Source organism: Ostrinia furnacalis, unplaced genomic scaffold (genome assembly GCF_004193835.3).
Source record: "Ostrinia furnacalis isolate ACB-3 unplaced genomic scaffold, ASM419383v2 OfSCF0666, whole genome shotgun sequence".
Classification (NCBI taxonomy): Eukaryota; Metazoa; Arthropoda; class Insecta; order Lepidoptera; family Crambidae; genus Ostrinia; species Ostrinia furnacalis.
The window spans coordinates 1-23,030 of NW_021130905.1; the positions used below are offsets into that span (position 1 = coordinate 1).

The window sequence follows — 23,030 nt, forward strand, 5'->3', positions numbered from 1 at the left end:
TACCCGTAGGCTCCCAAGCCTTGTATAGGGTCGCCTTAACCAGCGTATCCCTGTCAAGGCTCACGAGTTGGATTCGCTTATCCTTGTTCGTCCCAGCCGTTCCTTAACTCTATTATTCGTAGAGTAATTGTATATATCCTATAGCCTTCCTCAATTTATGAGCTATTCAAGACAAAAATAATTATTTCAATCAAACTAGTAATTCTTGAGATTAGCGCGTTCAAACAAACAAACAAAAAACTCTTCAGCGTTTTAATATGAACTTGTTGTTGTTGATTTTTGGCGTCGAACCTAAGACCAGGCATACGGCTAGGCAACGTAGTCCTCCAGGAGGATACAAGGAAGAGGGGCAGCCACAGTAGGTAACACAGAGTCGTTCAAGTGAGTGCCAGGAAGAGGTGCAGCAACCGCAGTTAAGGAACGGCTGGGCCGAACAAGGATAGGCGCATCCAGCTCGTAAGCCTTGATAGGGTTACACTGGTTGAGGCGCTCCTTTTCAAGACTTGGAAGCCTGCGGGTAACGAGCCATTGGACGTGGAGAGGGTCATTAATTATACACATATTTTCTACTTTGCCGAACATTTTCACGAGAACGGTTTGTTCAAAACATATGAATTTGGTCTTACTTAATGCATGATTAAATGCCCTTCAACCGTCAGGAAGACCACTTTTCGATAGGGTAAGTCCTTTACGCGGTATAACCGGAAAACCGAAAAAGCGCCCCTTTCGGGGGCCCCCACCACTTAAGCACAACTCCGTCGAACTCGAAAGCCTAGGAGAGTCTTTATGGGCAACTAATGAAGCCATTAAAGCACTAAAATCTTTAGTAGGAATTATTTCCTTATGGGCAACTAATGAAGCCATTAAAGTACTAAAATCTTTAGTAGGAATTATTTCCGATTTAATTCATTTTTGTGTTTAATTCTACTGGCCTATAAGCTTTTCTTGACTTAAAGTAGATCGTAGATAGTTTTTAACCCGTTTTAAGCAAGAAAAGCTTCTCACCTGAACAATTTGTCACCGGTGTGCACAGAGCCATGCGAAGTGCTATATCCAGTATAATTAGCTAAGAACTACTTAAAGGTAACAACAACAACAACAGAAAGACCAAGGCTTGGTAATACAGGGTGGCCCAGAAGAAAATTAACTTTTGAAAATTCAAGGAAACGAAAACTGTACCTACATTTTTATAGAACTTTAACTATTGCAATTTAAAGAAAATTTAATGCAATTTATTTTTAAATTTACCTTTATTAAATTACATCGCCCAGGAGATTTCCTTGACGCTTACAACATTCGATCAACATACATCAAAATCTTGGAATGCGTACGTCAAAATTACCTCGAAACCTATTTTCAATTTTTTGCCGAATGCTCAGCTTCAGTTGCTGCATGGTTGTTGGATTATAAAAGTATACTCCATTCTTAATGTAACACCACAAAAAATAATTTTCTGGAGTAAGATCAGGGCTTCCTGGTGACCAGGAGATGTCACCCCTGCCTGAATTTTTTTTTTGTGGGAACATGTCTCTTACCATCTAAATGCTCTCAGTTGAAGTGTGACACGTAGCCCCATCTTGATGAAACCAAGTGCTCCGGTCATAACCTTGCAAATCTTGCAGCTTTGAAATCAAAAAGCTTTTCAGTCTACCAGTATAGCGCTCTCAAAAATTAATCATCCTTTCAATGCCTCTAAGAAGCGCTAATCTCATTCCAGCAGACTTCTTTTTGTGGGGTTACCTTATGAGCAGAGTATACTCTAAGGCCTCAGCCTCGAACTTAGCGGGCAGCGGAGCGGCGGCGGCGGCGGCGGCGCGGGAGCGGCAGGATCTTATGCGTAAANCGCTTGAAATGGCAATGCCAGATTTTGTATGGAAGGTGGCGTCTTTTTTTTTTCGCGCGGCCATCGACCAAACTTTGATTTTTGATTACAAAATAGTGTAATAAACCAAACTTACTATGACATGTATACCTTTAAACTCAGTCTGAACTGAGTTACGAGCATTAGAAGTTTAATGATTTTCATACTAGATTTGCTTTTTGCGCGCAAGTTTTGTAAGAAATTGCAACAAAATATTGCGCTATTTTTTTATTGCGCTGATTCTGCTGCATACTGATGTCTGGAACTTTTAATGGATGGTATTGTTTGTTTACACATACAATGTCATTATTTTGTTGCAATTTCTTACAAAACTTGCGCGCAAACAGCAAATCTAGTATGAAAATCATCAAACTTCTAATGCTCTTAACTCAGTTCAGACTGAGTTTAGAGGTATACATGTCATAGTAAGTTTGGTTTATTACACTATTTTGTAATCAAAAAACAAGGTATGATCGATGACCGCGCGAAAAAAAAAAGACGCCAATTTCCGGCATTGTCTTTTGGCATGCAGGTACCTTAGTAAACTTAAAGCTTAGTCACAACAGGATATTGCGAAATTCCAACGGGAACGGGAGTTAGCGGGAAAAAACATTTGTATGAAAAAATCTAAACCGCGTAAGATAGATGAAGGGGGTAAAACGGGATCCACGCGTACGAAGTCGCGGGCGGCCGCTAGTCTATACTAATATTATAAATGCGAAAGTAACTCTGTCTGTCTGTCTGGCTTGCTTTCATGCCTAAACCACTAAACCGATTTTGATGAAATTTGGTATAGAGATATTTTGAGTCCCGGGAAAGGACATAGGATAGTTTTTATCCCGGTTTTTGAAACTGGGACGCGCGCGATAAAGTTTTTCTGTGACAAACAAAATTCCACGCGGGCGAAGCCGCGGGCGGAAAGCTAGTAGTAAATAAATATCTGTTAATGTCGAAATATTGCCAAATAAAATAGGCGTTTTTTTTTCACTGATGGACTGATGACATGATACAACTACACTGGTCATCACAAAGATCGACCCTCCCGCAACAAGCACTTTCAAACGTATGCATCCCCACTTCCCACCAATAGTGGCACCATTTAAAAGCCTAGGTCTAAACTTCATTTCATCAAAGCAGTGTTTTTCAACCTGTGGTCGCAGAGCCTCTATGGGGGGTCGCGAGAGGTCGTAAAAACTACTTCAGTAAAAAAAATTCTTATAAAGGCAGATAAATCCGAAATCTAATCATGCAAATGTTGTATGGATTGAAGTATTCGGTTCCTACAAAAATCTTTGCAACATTATAAAATTCATGAAATAAAAGCGAACGGTCGGGGGGTCGCCAAAAATTTTTTTATACTAGGGGGGTCGTGTCATGAAAAAGGTTGAAAAACACTGCATTAAAGGAAAGGGTTTTACCCCAAAAATGTGTCTGTATCCAGAGTCACTTCTTCAAAAAATAGGTAGTTAGGCTTGAGCCGACTTTTATGGCTATAAAACTGTTAAGTTGGGATTAATCTGTTAAAGAGGACAAGTGAGATCATTATTTGGTTTTTTAACCATAAAAAAAAATTGGTGTAATTGATCCCAGAGGTGAGCCCAAAGTGAGGTCTTTTTTCAAGTCACATTTATTGTATATCGCGTTTATGTTAATCGTTTATTAAGAAATTAAATGTGTTTTTCTTTAAGGATATTTATTGGGCTTTCAAATAACACCAATATTGTTGAAGCACCATGACTGTGTCAGTAGAAACGAATTTTCCTGTAAAACGTAGGTGGGCCGATTTTTAATAATAATAATAATAATAATAAGCACCTGTGCGGCACTATACTCGTCACGACATGCAACGAGACAATGGGCCAACTATCCGGCCGCCGGATATCCGGCTATCCGGCCTAGCAGCTGGCCGGATATCCGGTATCCGGTATCCGGCCAAACAACTATCCGTTTCATCTCTAATTGAAACTACTTAAAAAACTAAATATAAATTTTAGCACCGAATTGAGAAAAAATACAGCGTACAGTAGAAATGCCCATATAATGTTGTATAACTCCTTAGTAAGAAGTCATCTCGAATATGCATCAACAGTATGGAACCCAATTTATGCCACTTATATTGATCAGATGGAAAGGATACAAAACAAATTCTTAAAAAGACTTAAATACTTGTTTAGGGATCATTCAGCGCAGCTTCAGTCATTAGAATTAAGACGTGAACATAGGGATCAAGTATTTTTGTTTAAAATTTTAAATAACTACATAGATTCATCCTTCCTTCTCAGCCGAGTGTCATTCAGGTGCCCCAGGCTCAGTGCCCGCTCCAATGCAGTTTTCTCTGTTCCTATTTGTAGAACTAATTATTCAAAGAATAGATTTCTTGTTCGTGCTTGCAACACACATAATGTTCGATACAGTCACATTGATATATTCAATTGTTCTCTGCGTGTTTTTACTTCACATGTTAAGAAGGTTGACCACGTTTAAGTGGGATTATCTTGTTTCTGATGAACGAAACCTTACCTAGTTAAATTACTACGAAACTTTTTATAATATGTCTTCGCTGTTGACAAATTAACATTAGAAACTTTTTTGGCTTATGAATAAACTAAACTTTTTCGTGTACCTATATGTAATATAAAAGCTGTATGTTTCTTTCATTAAATAAATAAATAAAATAAACATGGATTAAACGTTACCACGTTTCGAATTCACGGCGCACTACTGCGCATTGGTTTTTATCGTCTATCGCCACATTGCGGCTTAGTTGAAGCCGGCTCGACAGACAGACAAGTTTATTTTACTAAGATTTATGTTTACTTGCCTTTTCATTCATAACTTTTCTGTCTTTTGTCGATAATATCTTACCAACTTACGTTACGCACGCGGCCCAACAGACAAATAAATTTTTATTTCACTAATAATAATATTTACTAATATAGAAAATAAAGCCTTTCTAATATAATCTTTAGTCTTTCTGTCGAAAATATCTTAATAAGTTACGTGCATTTTTTTTAAAGTCACATTTAGTATAGAAATTACATTTTAAATTAGTGTTCAAGATGTGTTTAACTTTTTATCAGTACCTACCTTAGTCTTGTGAACTAATTTTATAAATGTCTTTATGTATTATTGGTGCCAAGTACCGTAATCGTGAGTGCGACTTAGGTATTTCTTTTCAACGAACCTTACTCAGTAGTCGTCCATTATTCAGATGTTTTTCACCTGAATATAACCTACGTCATACTCGTACCTACTGCTTGAAGACTAGATAATGGATGTCGATCTTCGGATTTTATTTCACATTATCCATTAGCTAATTAGTTCTTCGTACCTAATAAGACAAAAACCCAAGGTGAATCCATTAATTTAACACATTGGCTGACAAGAAAAAACTCTACCTCATAGCCAGTTTTTTTTAATTTTATACATCAACTACATAGTACTTCTAGATGTGTGCCAATTTTCTCATGCCTTCAGAACACAGTTGAAAGCTCCAGATGTGAAATCACAAGTATTACCATGTAATTAAAACATCTTTTATATGGATATTCCCAGGATTAACAGATAAAATGAATAAGACTTATTTAAATAAACAATCGTCTTTATTTATAGTGATTTATATTTACATAAATACATCTATTGTCTATTTTAAAAGGGAAAAGTAAACAAAACACTGCGACAACAGCTCTACCGTGACCTTTGCCAAATAAACTCCCATATATGTTGAATAAAATTAAGGCACGTTGGCTTTGGGCCAGGCAATAATAGTTGGGGCCAACGAGTTGGGCGCCAAACCGCAAATGTTGGCCTCTGATAAGCCAGCTCACAACTGGGACACGCGGTATAAACAAGGAGACAATATCCAAGGACAAAGGGATACGACTCCTTAACCCTCTGGAAAGTTTTCTGAGTTGTTTGCAGTTTTCTGTAACAAGCGTTCGCCTTTTTCCCAGTAATGCCTGAAAGGTGAAAGGTTATCGAGTTGAAAGTGTCTGGAAAAAAGATTTTCTAAACACAACATAAGTAAGTTTTCTCTGAATAGGCACCCACCATCTTTAAAGATAGCGCTGTAAGATTTTCAGTTTTTCACGCTGAAATAGATTGACCCTTGGAAAAAGATAAAGGCTATATTTAAAAAAATAAGGGTGATGAAGGGCAGACATACAGTATGCGTGCAAAAGTGTTTGTGAAATTAGGAATGTGTACCTAAATACTTAATAAGCTTTTGGTAGGTAGCTTTGGTAATGTTTTTTTTTCTTACTGAATGAAGAAAAATAGATATTATGTTATAGCTACCCGCCTATAAACAGTTTGAATGCGTCACTTTATAGTTCTTACTTCACTGCAATCTGCACAGCAAGGAACAAGGCTGTTGAGGAAAATCAGAGCGCAACGTTGAATGGCCCCCATTAGTGGAGTAGGCGCGGTACCGATGGATTAATGTATTTATATTACCTGGAGTTATAGCTTTAACTAGGTTTTAACGACCCAGGAATAAAATATGTATATTTGAAGCAAATTAAAAGCAATATGAAATGAGCCAGTACTCGTAAGTAAGATAAAAAGCTCTTTTTTCTGATGAAAAATAAAAGACTAAAAATAAGGAGTACATCCGAAACGTAATAGCAATAAATAGTAACTACAGTTTTATTTTTAGGTAAACATGTATTGTAAGAATAGCAATTTCTAGAATTATGTAATAAACAGATTGTATCTTATCGTATACCATGTTTACTCTGTAAAATGTGTTGACGTTGAGCTTATGTATTTATAGAAATCATTCACCTTACAAATAAGATTGATTAAGGTATAAAATTTTCCGTCGAAGCTTTTATACTAGAAAGTTACTACATAGATACAGTCAGCGTCAAATAATTCGTGACACCTAAAGTTAGTCCAGTCAATAAAGCATTATAGATGGAAATCCGTGGAACACAATTTTTGACTTCGGGACTTTATTTAGACTAGTTAGGAGGTGAACATAGCAAAAGTCCCCGCCCTTAGCCCTTGAGCCGGCGGGGAGAGGGGGGATTAAAGGTACCACTTTTCGGTTTTTCCAAGGAGGATTAAGCGAAAAACCGAAAAGTGGTACCTTTAAACCCCCCTCTCCCCGCCGGCTTAAGGGCTAGGGGCGGGGACTTTTGCTATGTTCACCTCCTAACTAGTCTAAATAAAGTCCCGAGGTCAGAAATTGTGTTCCAGGGATTTCTCTCTACACCGTCGTTAAAGCATTCATTGACTGGACTAAGTGGTCAAAAAGTTGACAACACAACCTTATTCCAATTGTAACAAAGACGTGTTGCTTTATGACTACGTTTAGTGTCACGAACTATTTGACGCTGACTGTACATTTACGTATTTTGAAAACGGTTTACGGTACAATTGTTTGAATTTTGGATATTTAAAACATAATTTGATGAAAACATACACTAAAACGTTGAATAACATGTTATGTTCGACGCTCACAGCCTGTCGGGCGTCGCCCCCGGGCCCAATTTGCTCGCAGACGGAATGGAACAGGCACTTTTCCTGTAATATGCGCGAAATTGGACTCTCAGGGATTTCGCGAAACTCCTCTACATGTTACATTTCGTTTATCAGTTTCTGGGAACGTGGCAAGTTTAATTTCGAGATTTTTTAATATGAGATATGAGTAAACGGGTTTGCGAGTCACATGATGATAGGCTACCATTAAAAAAAGCAATTGCATATTAAAAATTCGCCGGAAAAATTCCTAATTGTATCAGCCTAATATTAAGGAACAACGTTTTTCTTTAATGATTATAATAAAATCGATCCCGCTTTTTAAAAATCATCCAGCCAGCTGATATTTTAGATTGCTAAGCTTGGCAACTAATATAATGTACCTACAAGCAGTGCAAATGTAACTTTCATTTAAGCTTTCACATTTTTCTAAAAAGTAAGTTAATGTAAACTGTATGTTATATTATGTTTCTTCTTCATCTAGCAAACATTAGGTACTTAAATCTTTAAACGATTACATAAAATTGCCAGTTCCTGCAACTACAGTTTCTACAATATGTGCTTGCGCCTACCAGTTGGCGCCTGACCAAATCGTGAAAGCTCTAGCATTGTGGCTGACTCAGGAACCTCTTGCCATTATTTAGACACGTAATCACGGAACGTAATCATCACGTTTGCATATCGTTACCACGTCTCGTTTATTTACGCGTCCATCTATACATTCGCGGAATCGTATTTGAAACGCACTCGGCCCAAACTAGCCGGTGGTGATGGCGCTACGATGAAAAGGAATATATTCCTCATATAAAACAGTTGTTGGTTTGTGTCTAGTTTTGACAGGGTTTCAGTGTGGAAACTAATGTCACAAAACAAATCTGGTTTTGTGCTAATGTAGAGAAAAAAATCTTTGGAGGTTATATGAACGGATAATATAGATTTCATTAAACCTTAATAGGATTTTATTGTAATTATAAAGACATTAAATAATGAAACTGTAATTCGAAAGTGCAATTAATGGCAAGGAAACCAAATATCTAAACAATACTAACCTACTCCTGTCAATAATTGCACTGTAAACGTGTATTTTGAAGCTTAAAGTGTTGTAAAGGGTTAATTCTGATTCTTTTCCACAGATTCTTTGAAAATAAATATTTCGTTTTAGCAAGTTTTAAGACGTCATCGAGCCCAACAAAGAAGATTTTCGTCTTGGCCGATTTAGATAGAGTGTTATAAATTAGCATGTGTATGTAAAATGGTTATGTACACACTACATAATAAACTACAGTATCGAGAGTACGTGGGCCTCTGACGTCACGGACGTCAATTGACGACGACACATGCGTATGCGCCAGACAACCTTGATATTTCCACACTTTTAACTGTTATTTCTGAAATTCACGTCACGAATATCTTACATTTCTTAGAATCGCTCTTATCACTGATTATCACTAGAAGTAATTAAGTAAAACTTGAATATTCTAGAGGCTTCGTTCAAATGTATGTGTGCACTAAAAATAAAAGGTCATAATATAATTCCATTGCCACTGTAGATGCCACCAGACCACTTTAAATACTCTTAATATTTTATCAGGGCTATAAAATTCTAGACCGGCGTCGATAATCGCCAACTACTACCTAGAAACCTTACATACTAATAGTAGCTAGGTTTGCTGAACTCTTCATGGTGACATGATGTGCCACGATACAACACCAAGGCCCTAGTAAATTCACTAAGCCTACCTATATGATGGCAAAGTGAAATAAGTAATGAATGTCAGTTCATTAAAGTTTCAGACACCTAGGTACATAAACTTCTAATACTTAGGTCCTAAATCATTTGACTGCTAAAACATTGATACTCGTATTTATAGCCATGCTTCCATTAAAATTCCGATCCATTAAAATTATTAAAATGGTCAAACTTCCGGAAACTTTCGTAGAGTTTTTTAAAGTATTCTATTATTTCTAATAACCGCTTCTAAAAATAAAAATACTCGTATCTTGCTATTACATACTGTGAAGGAAGACATAAACATACTCTTAGATCTCACACATCACGGTAAACGGAACTAATCCATTGTAAACAATAATATATTCATCGTTCAATAAAACAGATATTTTTATACTCTGTAATAATTCTAAGTACTATGTTAGTAACTACTTACTATATTAATTTTAAGAAAAAGAAGCTAATGAAAAATTAGGAATATTATCACACTAGCGGCCGCCCGCGACTTCGTACACGTGGATCCCGTTTTACCCCCTTAGAGGTGGATTTTCATAAAATCCGTTCTTAGGCTCACTAACGATCACCCACGATCTAAAAGGAACCCCCATGCAAAATTTGAGACTCGCAGTTTCTGAGGTTTCGTGATAAATGAGTGAGTCAGTGACCTTTCGCTTTTAGATTTCCCACGAAATCGTTTTCTGAATATCAATTTCAGCTAATTTTAGTTTCTTGTCCGTTCTTTATTTGGAACATGAATATCGGAGCACCCAGTGACCGCGGGGCCAACACCCGGTGACGACACAGGGCAGGTAATTTTTTGTATTACGGTCGATAGGTGATAAATTTCCTTTGTAACTGAGACGCCCTAGTGACCACAGGTCGAGTCCTGAATTCCCTCATTACTGATTGCATGTGAATTTTCATGATTAGTCAAACACAGTTACACGAACTACTTTATTTGAGATTCTACTCTCGCACATAAACGTTAAAATTTCCTCAATATTCACCACTTCTTATAGGTAGGCTGAAATTCATAACTTTCTAGTAATTTCAGGCCAAGTACCAAGAATACAATAAACTCATAAAATGTATTTCTTTTTCGCAAATAAGTACGTTTACACACAGGTGGTTTTAAACGTAAAAGCAATCTACTACTAAACTGATTTGCCACTAACAACACAGATATATGACGTCAATAAGTCATCTAATTAGTTACAATCCTCTTGATTGGCAAACTAGGGTTTCAAATGTCAACGCTCTCATTAGCAAAGTGAGGGTACAGATTAGTGTTCATAAAATTACACTAATCTAATTTAGGCACTTTGTACAAACTAGGTAAGTATAACTATAATATGTATGTATTGTATCCCTGAGGACAATAAAGAAATCGTAGTAATTCATCCTTCAAAGTTAATACCTCCCTAATCATGATTACGCAGTCTTAATCCCAGCAAACTTTCAGGAAACTCTTTGACCCAGTTTCTTGATCCGTAAGTATTCCGTAGCTAAAATAACCAATTGTAAAATTTAATGACAAGTGGTTAAATGGTTACATTGACTTTTACAATTTTTAACAATTAGGCTGAGTTACACCACCTAACTTCGACCGTAACTATTTTATTTTATTTTACTATTTATTATTTTTATTTTTTATTTATTTTTATTTATTTATATTAGGGAAACAAACAATTTTGATATACAGACAAATAATCACACAAAAAAATAGGACAGAAATCAGCAAAGTTTCCACAGTTAAAATTAATACAGAGTGCAGACTAAAAATTAATTACTTATTTTTATTTAACTATAACAATAACCAGTGCTTTTTGTATGGAATTTGACAGACTTAACGTTTGTTATAGTAAAAGTAAGATGGTGCAATCCAGCCTACAGCCTAGTTTACATTTTGTTAATTTAACCATTGGTAACAAAATTTGAAAATTGGATCAAGAAACTGGGCCTTATTAACGTTGAAGTGGCCAAGTCCAAACAAACGGAATTCAATTCCCTCACTCACGTCACGAGCCCGTACAAATGGCCGGTGAATCGCCAACAATTCTTGATTTGTTTCGTCGCGTAATCTATTTATCCGCACACACAGCTCAAATAGAACATCCAACTCTAGGTTAATAAAGCAATAGAATAAGCAATAATGTTAATAATAAGTTGGGTTGAACCTTCTTACTTTAACTTTAACAAACGTCAAAAGTCTGACAAACTCCATACAAGAACACCGGTAATTAACAAAGTTACCGTTAAAGTAAGCTGGTGCAACTGAGCCTTAGAATGCTAAACATGTAAGTATGTAGCATTTTATGTAGTTTTGATACCTAGATGCTATTAGAAAACGGCAGATATGAACAATTTCCACACTTCAAGATCCTCACATTTTATTGTGAAATCACAAGAAAACTGAACATCCGATAGAAGGAAACACAATTAATATTGTGCACTTGTTTGTACATCAAAATGGGCAGTGTGCTTATTTGCATAAACTATGATCTATTTTATTTAATAGCTAAGAACAAACTGTACGAGCCGCTATAGACTTCTGAGATAGCTAATACGTAGTAGGTACCTTCATGCATCTCACTGTTTAAAAATCCAATAAAACGTGGCTTGTGTAATTAAACAGGCATAAAGACATAAACTTTGCATTTTATCTCGTAATGAATCACTCATTAAAGACATTAATTTCAATCAGCAAGCGCTACTAATAACATGTGACTGTATAGTGCACATCTGTTAAAAATTAACTTCGGGTTATAGGTGTTTCCATCTTTCCTTAACTTCTGCGAGCCCCATGATATCCCATGTCACTTTATCTATTGCATTGTTTAGTTATTCTTTTGTTTGTTGATAGGGATCTAACATTGAATGTGCATAATTTTTTAATCCTTGTTCTCTGCTCGACTTACCTACTACTCTTGCTTATGGTTTCATTGTTATCATTTTGTTGGTTGGTTGATGGAGGAGGCTTTTACCTAAGTGGAGGGACAATCAAGGAAAATACTTACGAATTAATTAAATAAAACTGTTTAATTGTTGATTGTAAAGCTATAATAAATGTATAGGTGTTTCACACTACGTCATACGAGTACATGTGTCATATGGATAATGTTACATTCAACTTCGATGCGAGATCGTATTGCTGAGACGTCACCAAGAGCATTAAGATACCTAGATTTATCTAAAGGGTAACTGGATCTTTGAAAATATTAGTTATGCTGAAAATTCGACTAAAGTTCAAACCTCAATTTTATAGCTGAGCCGACTCGTTAGCTTATTCTTTGTAGATTGGCAACGTTAAACGAAGCTTTGTAAATTGAATAGTTCAACAAAAGTATGAACTCTATTATAAATTCAAACTAACTAAATTTTCTGAAACTGCAACCAATTCGTCCTCGTGAAATTTTGTTTCTGAAGCGAACCTTCATATTAATTTGCGTTCAAAATCATCACTCGTCCTTGTTTTATCGAGTCATGCGCAGTAGATAACATCGCATGGGCTGGTGGTTCCCAGCGGCATGCGTCTGAGTGCTCGTCTCGTTCCCAGACTGAAAGCTAAGGTCGTTGACCCCGAAGCTCCGCGGAGTATTTTCAAAGCGTTTCAGCGACGGTTGGCGACTTCTGATTGCACGCACTAATGAAAATGTACACCGCACCCAAATTCGAAATGAGCTTCGATAATTGCACGTCGTGTGTGCCTTGTTATGCAGACTATGCTAAAGAGCCTCATACTGATCGGTAAGTCAATAAGCCGTTACATTTTCACGCCAATTACACCGTAGAGCCAATTTTAAAGATTTTTCGTATGAAATAGAAATAAGTAGATAAAAATAAATAAACATTTATCGCCTAATGTAGTATTTAAATAAATAACTATAGAGAATACCTGCCTATTTAATAATGATATCTTGTAGACCATAAATTAGATAAGTAGGATAAGAAAACTCCTGTTTTTGTCTTTATTAATAAATCTGAGTTACTTTTTAACTACAAGTAGGTATGTGTAGCTACAGCGATAAACTAAGGCCGACATATTCGAGTAACAGCTTAGAGGAGCTTTTCCTCGAATACGTCTATGATATTTTATACTTACTATACTATCAAGACTATTTCAGGGTATCTGAACTTTCTTTGAACTAACGAACCATTCTCTCCTCGACACATCACTAGCTCCAACGTCTTGTTATTACGAAATAAACAACTCTAATGACAAGACAGGCATGCATTCATTGCAGTACTAGACTGCTGCTGTCTCTAGCATTCGAAACTAAAGCAAAAAGTGACTCATCGAGTCACTTTGACGACATTCCGCCCTGAACCCACTGACTCAGAGCTCCGAATAAACTTTTGAATCGGTAAGATTAAAATAAAAATGAACGGTTATGAGTCGCTGAAAATTTTCTCGATGAATAGCGGTGCCCTAAAATCCTAAATACGCTGTGATTAATGTGGAAAACGGAATGAATCTGCTTGAATTGGTACGATTAATCATGAAAAAAATTTAACNCTGAATCGTTCGCTCGTTCGTTTCAGCCGAAAGACGTCCACTGCTGGACAAAGGCCTCCCCCAAGGATTTCCACGAAGACCGGTCCTGCGCCGCTCGCATCCAGGCACCTCCCGCGACTTTCACCAGATCGTCGATCCACCTAGTGGGAGGCCTGCCCACGCTACGTCTTCCGGCTCGTAAAAATAACTGAATATTATGTTAAAAATATAACGAATGCTATTCGTGTACTAACGATGAAGTATGGGATCAGATCAGGAGTTTTCTTCAATTATAGGTCTAGAACTAAACTCAGACGGTGTCTGAGTTATGGGAGCGGCACGAGAGTATTGACATTTTTTGGTGGTTACTAATTAGATATAATTAGCTTTCCTAATTATTAGGCTTACTTTATAAATAACTTGCAAGATTGTGTGAATAGACTCAGGTCTAGTTACCATGGCGGCCGAAAGGGGTCTCAGGACCGAAACGGGAAAGAGAAAAAAATGCGTTCAGTTCAATACATCTGTGGTACGAAACCGGGTGGAAGAGGTGATAAATAATAACACAAATATGAGCATAAATAAAGGAAATAGAAAAGAGATTGAACAGAATCGGCGGATCCGCGCGATTTCCGATGTAACTTGATACGTTGGCGGGAGCGAATTGCCTGGATCCGCCGGGCGCGGAAATGACTGGGACGCGCGGCGAACACACTGTAGAATAGGGAGCAAACAGATAACAGATTTGCAGGATTTCAATATAAAATATTCCTGAAATTATTAGATTCACTTGTAAATTGGTCTTAAAATTCGATTAAAGGTTAGTAAAATCTCAAAATATTGTAATTCCAAAACTACCCATTAAAATCTGCCTTTTAAGCTCTAAGCTTCGTAACCCATAAAGGGCATAGAGGACATAGTTCTAATTTATTTGCTTCATTTGGTTTTAAAATACTAATTTACATAGCTGTGGTCACCCTATCTGTTACGTTGCGTCCTAGGTAGTCGAGAGCCCGGAAAATTACCACCCTAAGTATATAAAAACATCCGTACATTTTTATACCCTCCCGTAGGAAGTTTCATCCCATTTTAAGACAGCGCTCATTTTGGACAGGAGTCATTATTTTGCCGGGGTTTGCATTCGTTAATTTAAACTGGGTTGCTTTTTTTGAGGCTTTTTATTCTAACCAGCCGCCCGCAAAATAAGAAGATAATTAGAAATACATAACTTTATTAATCTAAGAATAAACGTACTAAGAATTAATTGTGGGCGATCGTAGGTAATTAAATGTTTTCGACATTTAAATATCACGCTTCATTAATATTTTATTACTTTTCACGGTGTATTTTAGTCCAAAAACTATTTATTGATTATGAATATTAACAGAGAGAACGAAAATAACTCAAACCACTTAAAGGGCAATAACCGTTGTTAGGAGTAACATTGACGATTGACTACCAACGATAGAGGCACGTATCATAGGTAAATAAGGTAGGTAGGTATAGGTAATTAAGGTGTTAAGACCCGATTCATTTAAACTTTTATCCGAGAATAACTCCTGGTATAACTGGCACATTGACAGTTTCAGTATGGGACATAATAATATGTCAAAATGTCGAATAACTGACAATTTATTCTGAGATTAATATTTACTCTTGTTTGATCGAATCCACGCTAAAAAAAAAACAAAACAACTTGAGGAAATAATTAATAATATGTATTTAGGATTATTCGCTTCAATATTTGTTCACATACGGTGACTAACATAATGATTATGTAGACACCAGCTAACTGCGCTGATGCGCATATAGTAGGATATTATAATCTAATAGTTAACACTGGTTGCTGACTTCGGATTCTTTAACCAGAAAATTGAAAACTAGAAAAGTCAAAGGCACCATAATAAATATTGTGCGTCATTAAAGCTTAGTAAGATAGATACATAATCTTCAGTATTGGCTAGACTATTCCTATTACACCCTCAACCTACGTCATACAAGACTTCAATAGTTTCCATTTTAGCAACTGCAGCGGCGCTATGCCGCCCTGTCACGCTCACGAAACAAAAGTGCCATAATGTACAAAACTACAAATTCGCAAACGGAATTCATTTCAAAGTTCTGGAACATACTCGTAAAATAAGCTCCGAGAATTTTGATACACATGAACGTTTCACAATAATTTCATTGTTTTAATTTTAATAAGTGGAAATGAATATCCATTGCCGGAAATGTAGAGTGAATAAAATAGTAAATAAAAATTTATTGATTTAAAAAATGTATTACTTAGATTGTTGAATAACAATTGACTGAATCTAAATATATAAAAGTAGAAACTGATTGACTGACTGACAGATCAACGCACAGCCTAAACGGCTAAACGTAGGCACTTGAAATTTGGAAGGGACGTAGCTTAGGTACCGTAGAGGTGCACTAAGAAAGGAATTCCCGAAATTCCCACGGGAACGGGAAAAACGGGATTCACGCGTACGAAGTCGCGGGCGGCCGCTAGTTTATAATTATGAAGAAGGTGAACCAACGACCTCATGAAGTAAGTAGTAGGAAGGCGCTGGCAATATGGAAATCCTATTATCTATATATATAAAAGAAAGTCGTGTTAGTTACACCACTTATAACTCAAGAACGGCTGAACCGATTTAGCTGAAAATTGTCAGGGAGGTAGTTTAGAGCCAGGAGAAGGACATAGGATACTTTTTATCCCGTTCGAAATTAAAAAAAAAAGTCTGCTTATTTATTGCCATTAAGGCGGAACAAAGTTCGCCGGGTCAGCTAGTAATATTATAAATGCGAAAGTTTGGATGTCTGGATGTTTGTTACTCTTTCACGCAAAAACTACTGAACGGATTTTGTTGAAACTTTACAGTATTATTGTTTGTAACCCAGATTAACATAAAGGCTATAATTTATGCCGATCAGTGACACTAAATTTCCCGCGGGTGAAACCGCAGGAAAAGCTAATAATTGATATATGTTCAGCTGTGGACGTCCTGTAACTGAAATAATGATGAATGCAACCAAAATGTTCAAAATATAATGACATAGTCATTAGGTTTACATAGATAGGTATAAAGATTAGGTTCGTCAAGAATAACGTGCATCCGTGAGAATTTCTGCCAACTTAGTACCATAATTACTGAGAAAGAGTAATTAAACGTCTATCATCGCCATTGTACGTGAGTTAGTTTTAAAGATTCCTCCGGTTAACTTTTACATCAATTAAGACCATATTCACTTGCATTCAGTATTATTATTAACCATTTTATTAATTGCTACCTCATGGAGGTAGCAGGAAGGCGCTGGATGGCTTATTTACATGAGAAATGTATTAAATTTTAGTTTAACCTGGTTGATTAGATAATTTACTTTCATTTCAGATGTTAAATGTAGATTTAACTAATTAATTCATGCTATAAAGAACCCACTTCAGTATTTTAAATAATTGAATAGATTTATGCTGATTTGTGAAACAAACATCAAAATATATTCCTCTTTCAGACGCTTGTTGAATATTTTATGAGTGTTTTAGTCTAAAAGGTATAAATAGCCGAAACACGTCATAGCCCTAACTAATAAAAAATATGATAAACTATCTTTTGCCCGCGCCTTCACCCGCGTGAAATTTCGTCTGTCACAGATCGTCATAAATTATAGCCTATATTTTATTCTGGGTTATAAACAATAATACTGTAAAGTTCATCAAAATCCGTTCAGTAGTTTTTGTGTGAAAGAGTAACAAACATCCTGACATCCAGACATCCAAACTTTCGCATTTATAATATACTAGCTTTCCGCCCGCGGCTTCGCGCGCGTGGACCCCTGTACCCTATGTTTTTCCAAAATAAAATTTAGCCTATGTTACTCGTGGATAATGTAGCTTTCGAATGGTGAAAGAATTTTAAAAAACGGTCCAGTAGTTTTTGAGCCTATTCATTACAACCAAACAAACAAACAAAGTTTTCCTCTTTATAATATTAGTGTAGATAGGAAGTAGGATAGTAGGATTTTAATAACATGATGAAATCTACGGTCGATACTTTGTAATTCGATTAGATTAAATCCCACTTCTCAGGGCTTACGTATTCACGTTTGTTTACGTACCAAGGCTACTTTAATACTGTTTCAGCGAATTCATTGAATTGGAAAATCAGGTTTTGATGACTCAATATCGCTTTATATTTTCCATGTGATTTCATCCCGATATTTTCGGAACAACTCAAGTCTCAATGTTACTTCCTACTTACATTGAATACTGTAAAACAATTTTGTTCCCGAGAATTTAGAATTAAACATATCCTGCAGTGTATTTTTTAGGAAAAACTGTTAAATCTGAATGATATATGGAAAACAGCGTTTCAGAGAAACTCTGTACTGAAAAAAAGAACAATAACAATGGGTGTTGATGTTTTTTTTTACTTTTTTAACTGGTGTTTTGTAGACATCAAAATAGTAATGCAAAAGCCGCTATTCTTTTTGGGACGGATCAGATTTAGGGCAATCTAGGAAAGGAAGGAAGGAAAAGAATAGGAAAGTTGACAAGAATGTGGTTTAATCATTAAAGTAAGGACTCTGTGTCAAGGTGGACCGACGACCTCATAAAAGTAGCAGAATGTGCTGGATGCAGGCGGCTACCAACCGGGCGATGTGGAAGTCATTGGGAGAGGCCTATGTTCAGCAGTGCACGTCCTATGGCTGAAATGATGATGATGATGAAGGACTCTGTAACTACAGTGGCATTTTCTCTGGCAGGCTACATAATACACAGTTTTTGTATGATCTAACTCCAGTAACCGTTTCACAATAGTGTGAACGCTAAAACTGAAATAAAACACCAGCTGTTTGTTGCCGCGTGCTTACGTCATCGACTACCCACGGGATGCGTTACATCCGAGACGTAAATCCTAAAAAATATCAAAGGAAACCAATTGATGTTAGCACAGATACTTTTGCCTAACATTCTAATGAAGAAACATTTTTTTTTACATAAAAAACCATCTCAATTCTTGAGTAAAACAAATGCGCACAAAATGAATGGCATACTAGTAACACATCAGTTGTGATTTGAATGATAAATATCGCTTCCTGTTCGTTATGCCTTTGATGTATTTAGTCTGTAAACTTACTAGTTACAACTTTCTACTACTAATTATTTATGTAATGGATCAATTAATTACGTATTCCGCTCATTTAGCATTGAAAACACTCTTTAAGANATTTAAGAACGAATGAATAATAAAAACTTCACTGTTTTGTATATTGTATAATTCTTCATCACGCAAATCGAATAACATGCATATTAATATAATTTAGATTTCGTAACACATAAGAGATACCGACCACGCATCAACAAACATCATGTAACTGTAATAAACATTGCAGTTTTCTTATCATTTTATCAGCAATATTTATGAGTAACAATTTTAGATAGTTTGATAAAAGATTCTGCAAACAAAAACCCCATTAGTAAGTGAGTAATTAATCACGGGAAAGAAAACAACGGTAATGAATTACGCCCTTCCCTGTCTGCACGGAATAGATTAAACTGTCTCTAAACAAATGAACGATGATTTTTGCTGCTATAATTAATTTTTATAAACAAGTATTCCGTTTAGTCCTACAAAATTCATACTTACTCTACCAATACCTTTGGTTGTTATTTAATGTAGCTCCAACCTAAATTAAATTGGTTATTATTATTTTATACGGTTTTAAGCATCTGAAGTCCATCAGGCTGATTGTGACATTAATCAAAATATTATGTGCTAAAACCATCCCCAGCCGTACCTACTTACTTACTTACTTACGCCACTTTACAGTTCAAAACGAACTTAGTTGTATCTTTCCTTTCTTCCTCGCACTAGCTTTAAAATTTATAAATGAACTCTATCATATTTTTTGTTTGACTATTGTTAGCCCTCTATACCTCGCTTCTGCATTTAGTTTTGCTATCACACTATTAAGAGGTATTATTTCTACTCGTATATTTGGTTGGTGGTAGGGCTTGTTCTAAGTCCGCCTGGCTAGCTACCACCATCTTACCTAAGTCTGTCGCCATAACAACAATGTTAACAGCATTATTGTGTTCCGGCAGTTAGAGGTAAGATAGCCAGTTCCGGGTGAAGCTCGCTTCCACCTTCGGCCTGATCGTCACTTACCATCAGGGTGAGATACAGGCCAAGGGCTTCTTCGTTGTGGATAAAAAAAAAAAAAAAAAAAATATGATCTGCTATCTGACAAAGGTGACTGAGTTTCTTCCGCCACTTCTTCTTAGCACCAACCCATAGGTATGTTGTCTCGAAGAGGTGGTTGGTAGGGCAAGCTATATTTGGGACGTGTATGTATAAGTGGAAAGGGCCTATGTACTGATAGGTGTGACCTATCAACAGCATCATTCCACCCTGTATGATGTCCAATATACGGTAACCTCGTCCATAGATCACTACCCACAATGATTCACGGATCCCTGCATCGAATGGCCGCTGCGGCCGTAATTAAGCCGTCGGCCCTCCAAATATATTGGTGTTATAAACGAGTTTGCTTTTTAAAACTTAGGTACCTACTGCCAAAAAACGCTACATAAGGTTTCCGACTGATAAAATACTGCCTTAGCAACTTTAGAACTTAGATACCTGCTGCCAAAAAGACTCTACATAAGGCCGCTTTCACATTAGGGTGTCAAAAGCGTGACAGCGGCACTTTTGTAATATAAGGCATCCGCTGTCATATAGTATGAAATTATCGGCAGCGCGACTGTCGCGCGTTTGTCGCGCTGCTTAAGTCATCATTCAGTCAGTAAAAATAATGACAAAAAGAACCTTATGATCCAGATCTTGAGTAGCTTCTGCAGATTTCTTGTACACAAGACTATTAGGGCTGGTTTCCACGTAAAAATCCCGTTTTTTTCCGGCGTCCTACAAAAACCCGATCGTACGAATTTGTAATTCACACGACTGTACATTTTTGCGGGTTCCCGCAAAACTGGATGGCCGTGGGAACGAGCCCTTACAGCGGTAGAAAGGAGGTAGTGAAATGTTCCTTTCTGCATAAATCTTGTTACAGTCTCCTTTAGGACAAGTCGGTTTCCCTAAAGACTGTAAATATAGCATTAAGTCGAGACATAAAAACTGCGCGAGCTTCCGCGATTTATATTATCCAAGTTTCAAATCCCGGAGCAATATTTTTAGTTGCAAAAGGCTGAGTGTAGAGTCCTGGTATTTTACCGCTTTAGCCTCGGAAACTCGTGCCGCAGACATCGATATTTAAATGGGTTCCCTTTTTCGGTGTTTTCTGGAATATGCCTGTGTATCATTTAACCGGTTTTAATTTCATGTCTCAACACATGATAATGGAACTTACTTAATTGAGACTTCCCCTATTTTTTAATTCTCCCAAAATTAGGACTTATGTACTTGTTATGTGTCTTGAAAACTTTAGTTTCTAATGAAAACATGTTTTTTTAGCAGTAGGAATAATACAGGATGTGGTTTTGTAAAACAACCCCCATCTCAGAGTAGTCAATTAATGACAGGAAAAATAAAAAATAAATTACTATTACTTCAATAGTAAAAATCCTTGCTAGCTTAAAGATTTCCGTGAAATGGTTTCATAATAAACCACTTTCACGGAAATCTTTAAGCTCTAAGTGCCATCTTTATACGTCCTTTGTTCTACCTTTATCTCCTTTGCTTAACGACCCACAAACACTAATATTATCAGAACTGTCTCTAGTTTACGGCAGCGACCAGAAGCGACCTCGTCTAACCACTTTCCCTTTTACTAACAAACATCTCAACTAATAATATTCATATTGTCGGCCGTTTGGTGTAGTGGTTCGAAACGGACTACTATTCCGGAGGTTGCGGGTTCGATTCCCGCACAGTACAAACATTTGTGTGCATGAATATATTTGTTTGTATTGGACTGGGTGTTTTCTATGTATAATATGTATGTATTTACAAAAAAAAAAAAAGTATTTAAGTATGTTTATATCCGTTGTCTAGTACCCATAGTACAAGCTTTGCTTAGTTTGGGACTAGAAGCGCAGTGTAAAATGTTCAAGGATATTTATTTATTATTTATTTATTTTGTTCTCAGGTAAGTCTGTATACACAAAGAACCCGACCGTTCATCAGCAAGGTTTGTTTTGGGATGAATAGAAATTCGGATGGTGTGGACACAATAGAGCAAACTATGTAAGTACGCGTGAGGACCTAAAAGCAATTACTTGGGTCGATTCGCTTCTTCGGATCGATGGTGCGACTTACACATGCAACACATTAATATCATAAAACGCCAGCGACACTGACCGCATTTCATATGAGCGGTCGGAGCCTGCAGCATCCAACTGGGGAAATGCGTCTACTTTCTTTTCCACTGCATCTAGCGGGCTACAATCGCTACACACTCTGCTATCTGAAGCGTCATAAACATAACGCGGTTCGCTTTACAATATCAACTTTCAGCGCTGAAAGTAAGGCTTAATTTCGTTCGGTGACCGATTATTTAGGCCGTATTCATAGTGCGAGCCATCCCGTTTATTTTTCCGTGGCGAGATGGGTACAGCCGGTCGGTTAGTCGCTCGTAGCGTGCGGTGCGGTCGAGACGTGCCCGCGCGGTCGGTAGTGCTCCGCGTCGGTTTTTGTGACACCTCATTTGTATTTGGAACATGTGCTGTGCTTGACTGGGAGATGACCGGTGAAATTTGCTGCAGTAACAAATGGTATGCGTTTGGTGCGCGTAGCTGAGAAAGGGAAATGCACTTGCGTGCGCTGCTCTCGGCCGAACGGACTGCCGGCATGAAGGGCCAACCGGTTTGGTGAGATCAGTTGCCGATCTGCACTTAGCTAGAATAGAAAGCCCTACACTTCATGAGCTACGATTTTATTTTGTTTTTGTAGACTGTTTACGCCGAAAGTTCCTTTGCCGATGAAAGTAGTCGATTTAAATTCCAATTAAAGGCTCACGCGCGGGCATCAGTCTACTCTACTTTGTATGCATTAGTGCGTGGTCACACGTAAGCTCGCTCGTGAACTTTTAACTGAGCTCTATTATATAACTTTTGCATAATAATCTTCACTCACCTAATGTTTTGTATATCATCCTATGTTATGTTTACACATCATCTTTTACGCATTCATTTGAAAGTGGTGTCCCTACTGTTTAATCATTTATTTATTCATTGTTTTATCGCATTAATGAATAGCTTTCGTTCGATACACGTTACGTTTTATACTTAATGGCTCTACATCTATTAATGTCTCAAAGGACTCTACCATTCGGTTCAAAGCAGGCTATGCCATAGCATTTGTCATTAATGTTCACTTCTCTTGATTAGATGTGTAGCTTAATGCATGTAGCCCGCTTTTTATACTTAATTATTGTTATTTATGTCCTGTCTAATAAATTAAGTGAATCCTCTAGAGTTCTAGACAAAACGCTGTACT

The 23,030-nt window shown here is 36.9% G+C and overlaps 1 protein-coding gene across 2 annotated transcripts in view; it reads left to right on the plus strand.

Moving 5' to 3' along the window:
* The first annotated feature begins 22,160 nt into the window (after nucleotides 1-22,160).
* Nucleotides 22,161-23,030, plus strand: part of LOC114366712 (uncharacterized) — a 51,171-nt gene continuing 50,301 nt past the window's right edge. Inside the window, exon 1 of one of the 2 annotated variants that reach the window (XM_028323664.1) lies at nucleotides 22,161-22,402. In XM_028323664.1, the coding sequence (XP_028179465.1) occupies nucleotides 22,341-22,402 (62 nt within the window). In that variant the 5' untranslated portion in view covers nucleotides 22,161-22,340. The remainder of the gene's footprint in view (nucleotides 22,403-23,030) is intronic. The other variant, XM_028323665.1, reaches the window with a different exon arrangement.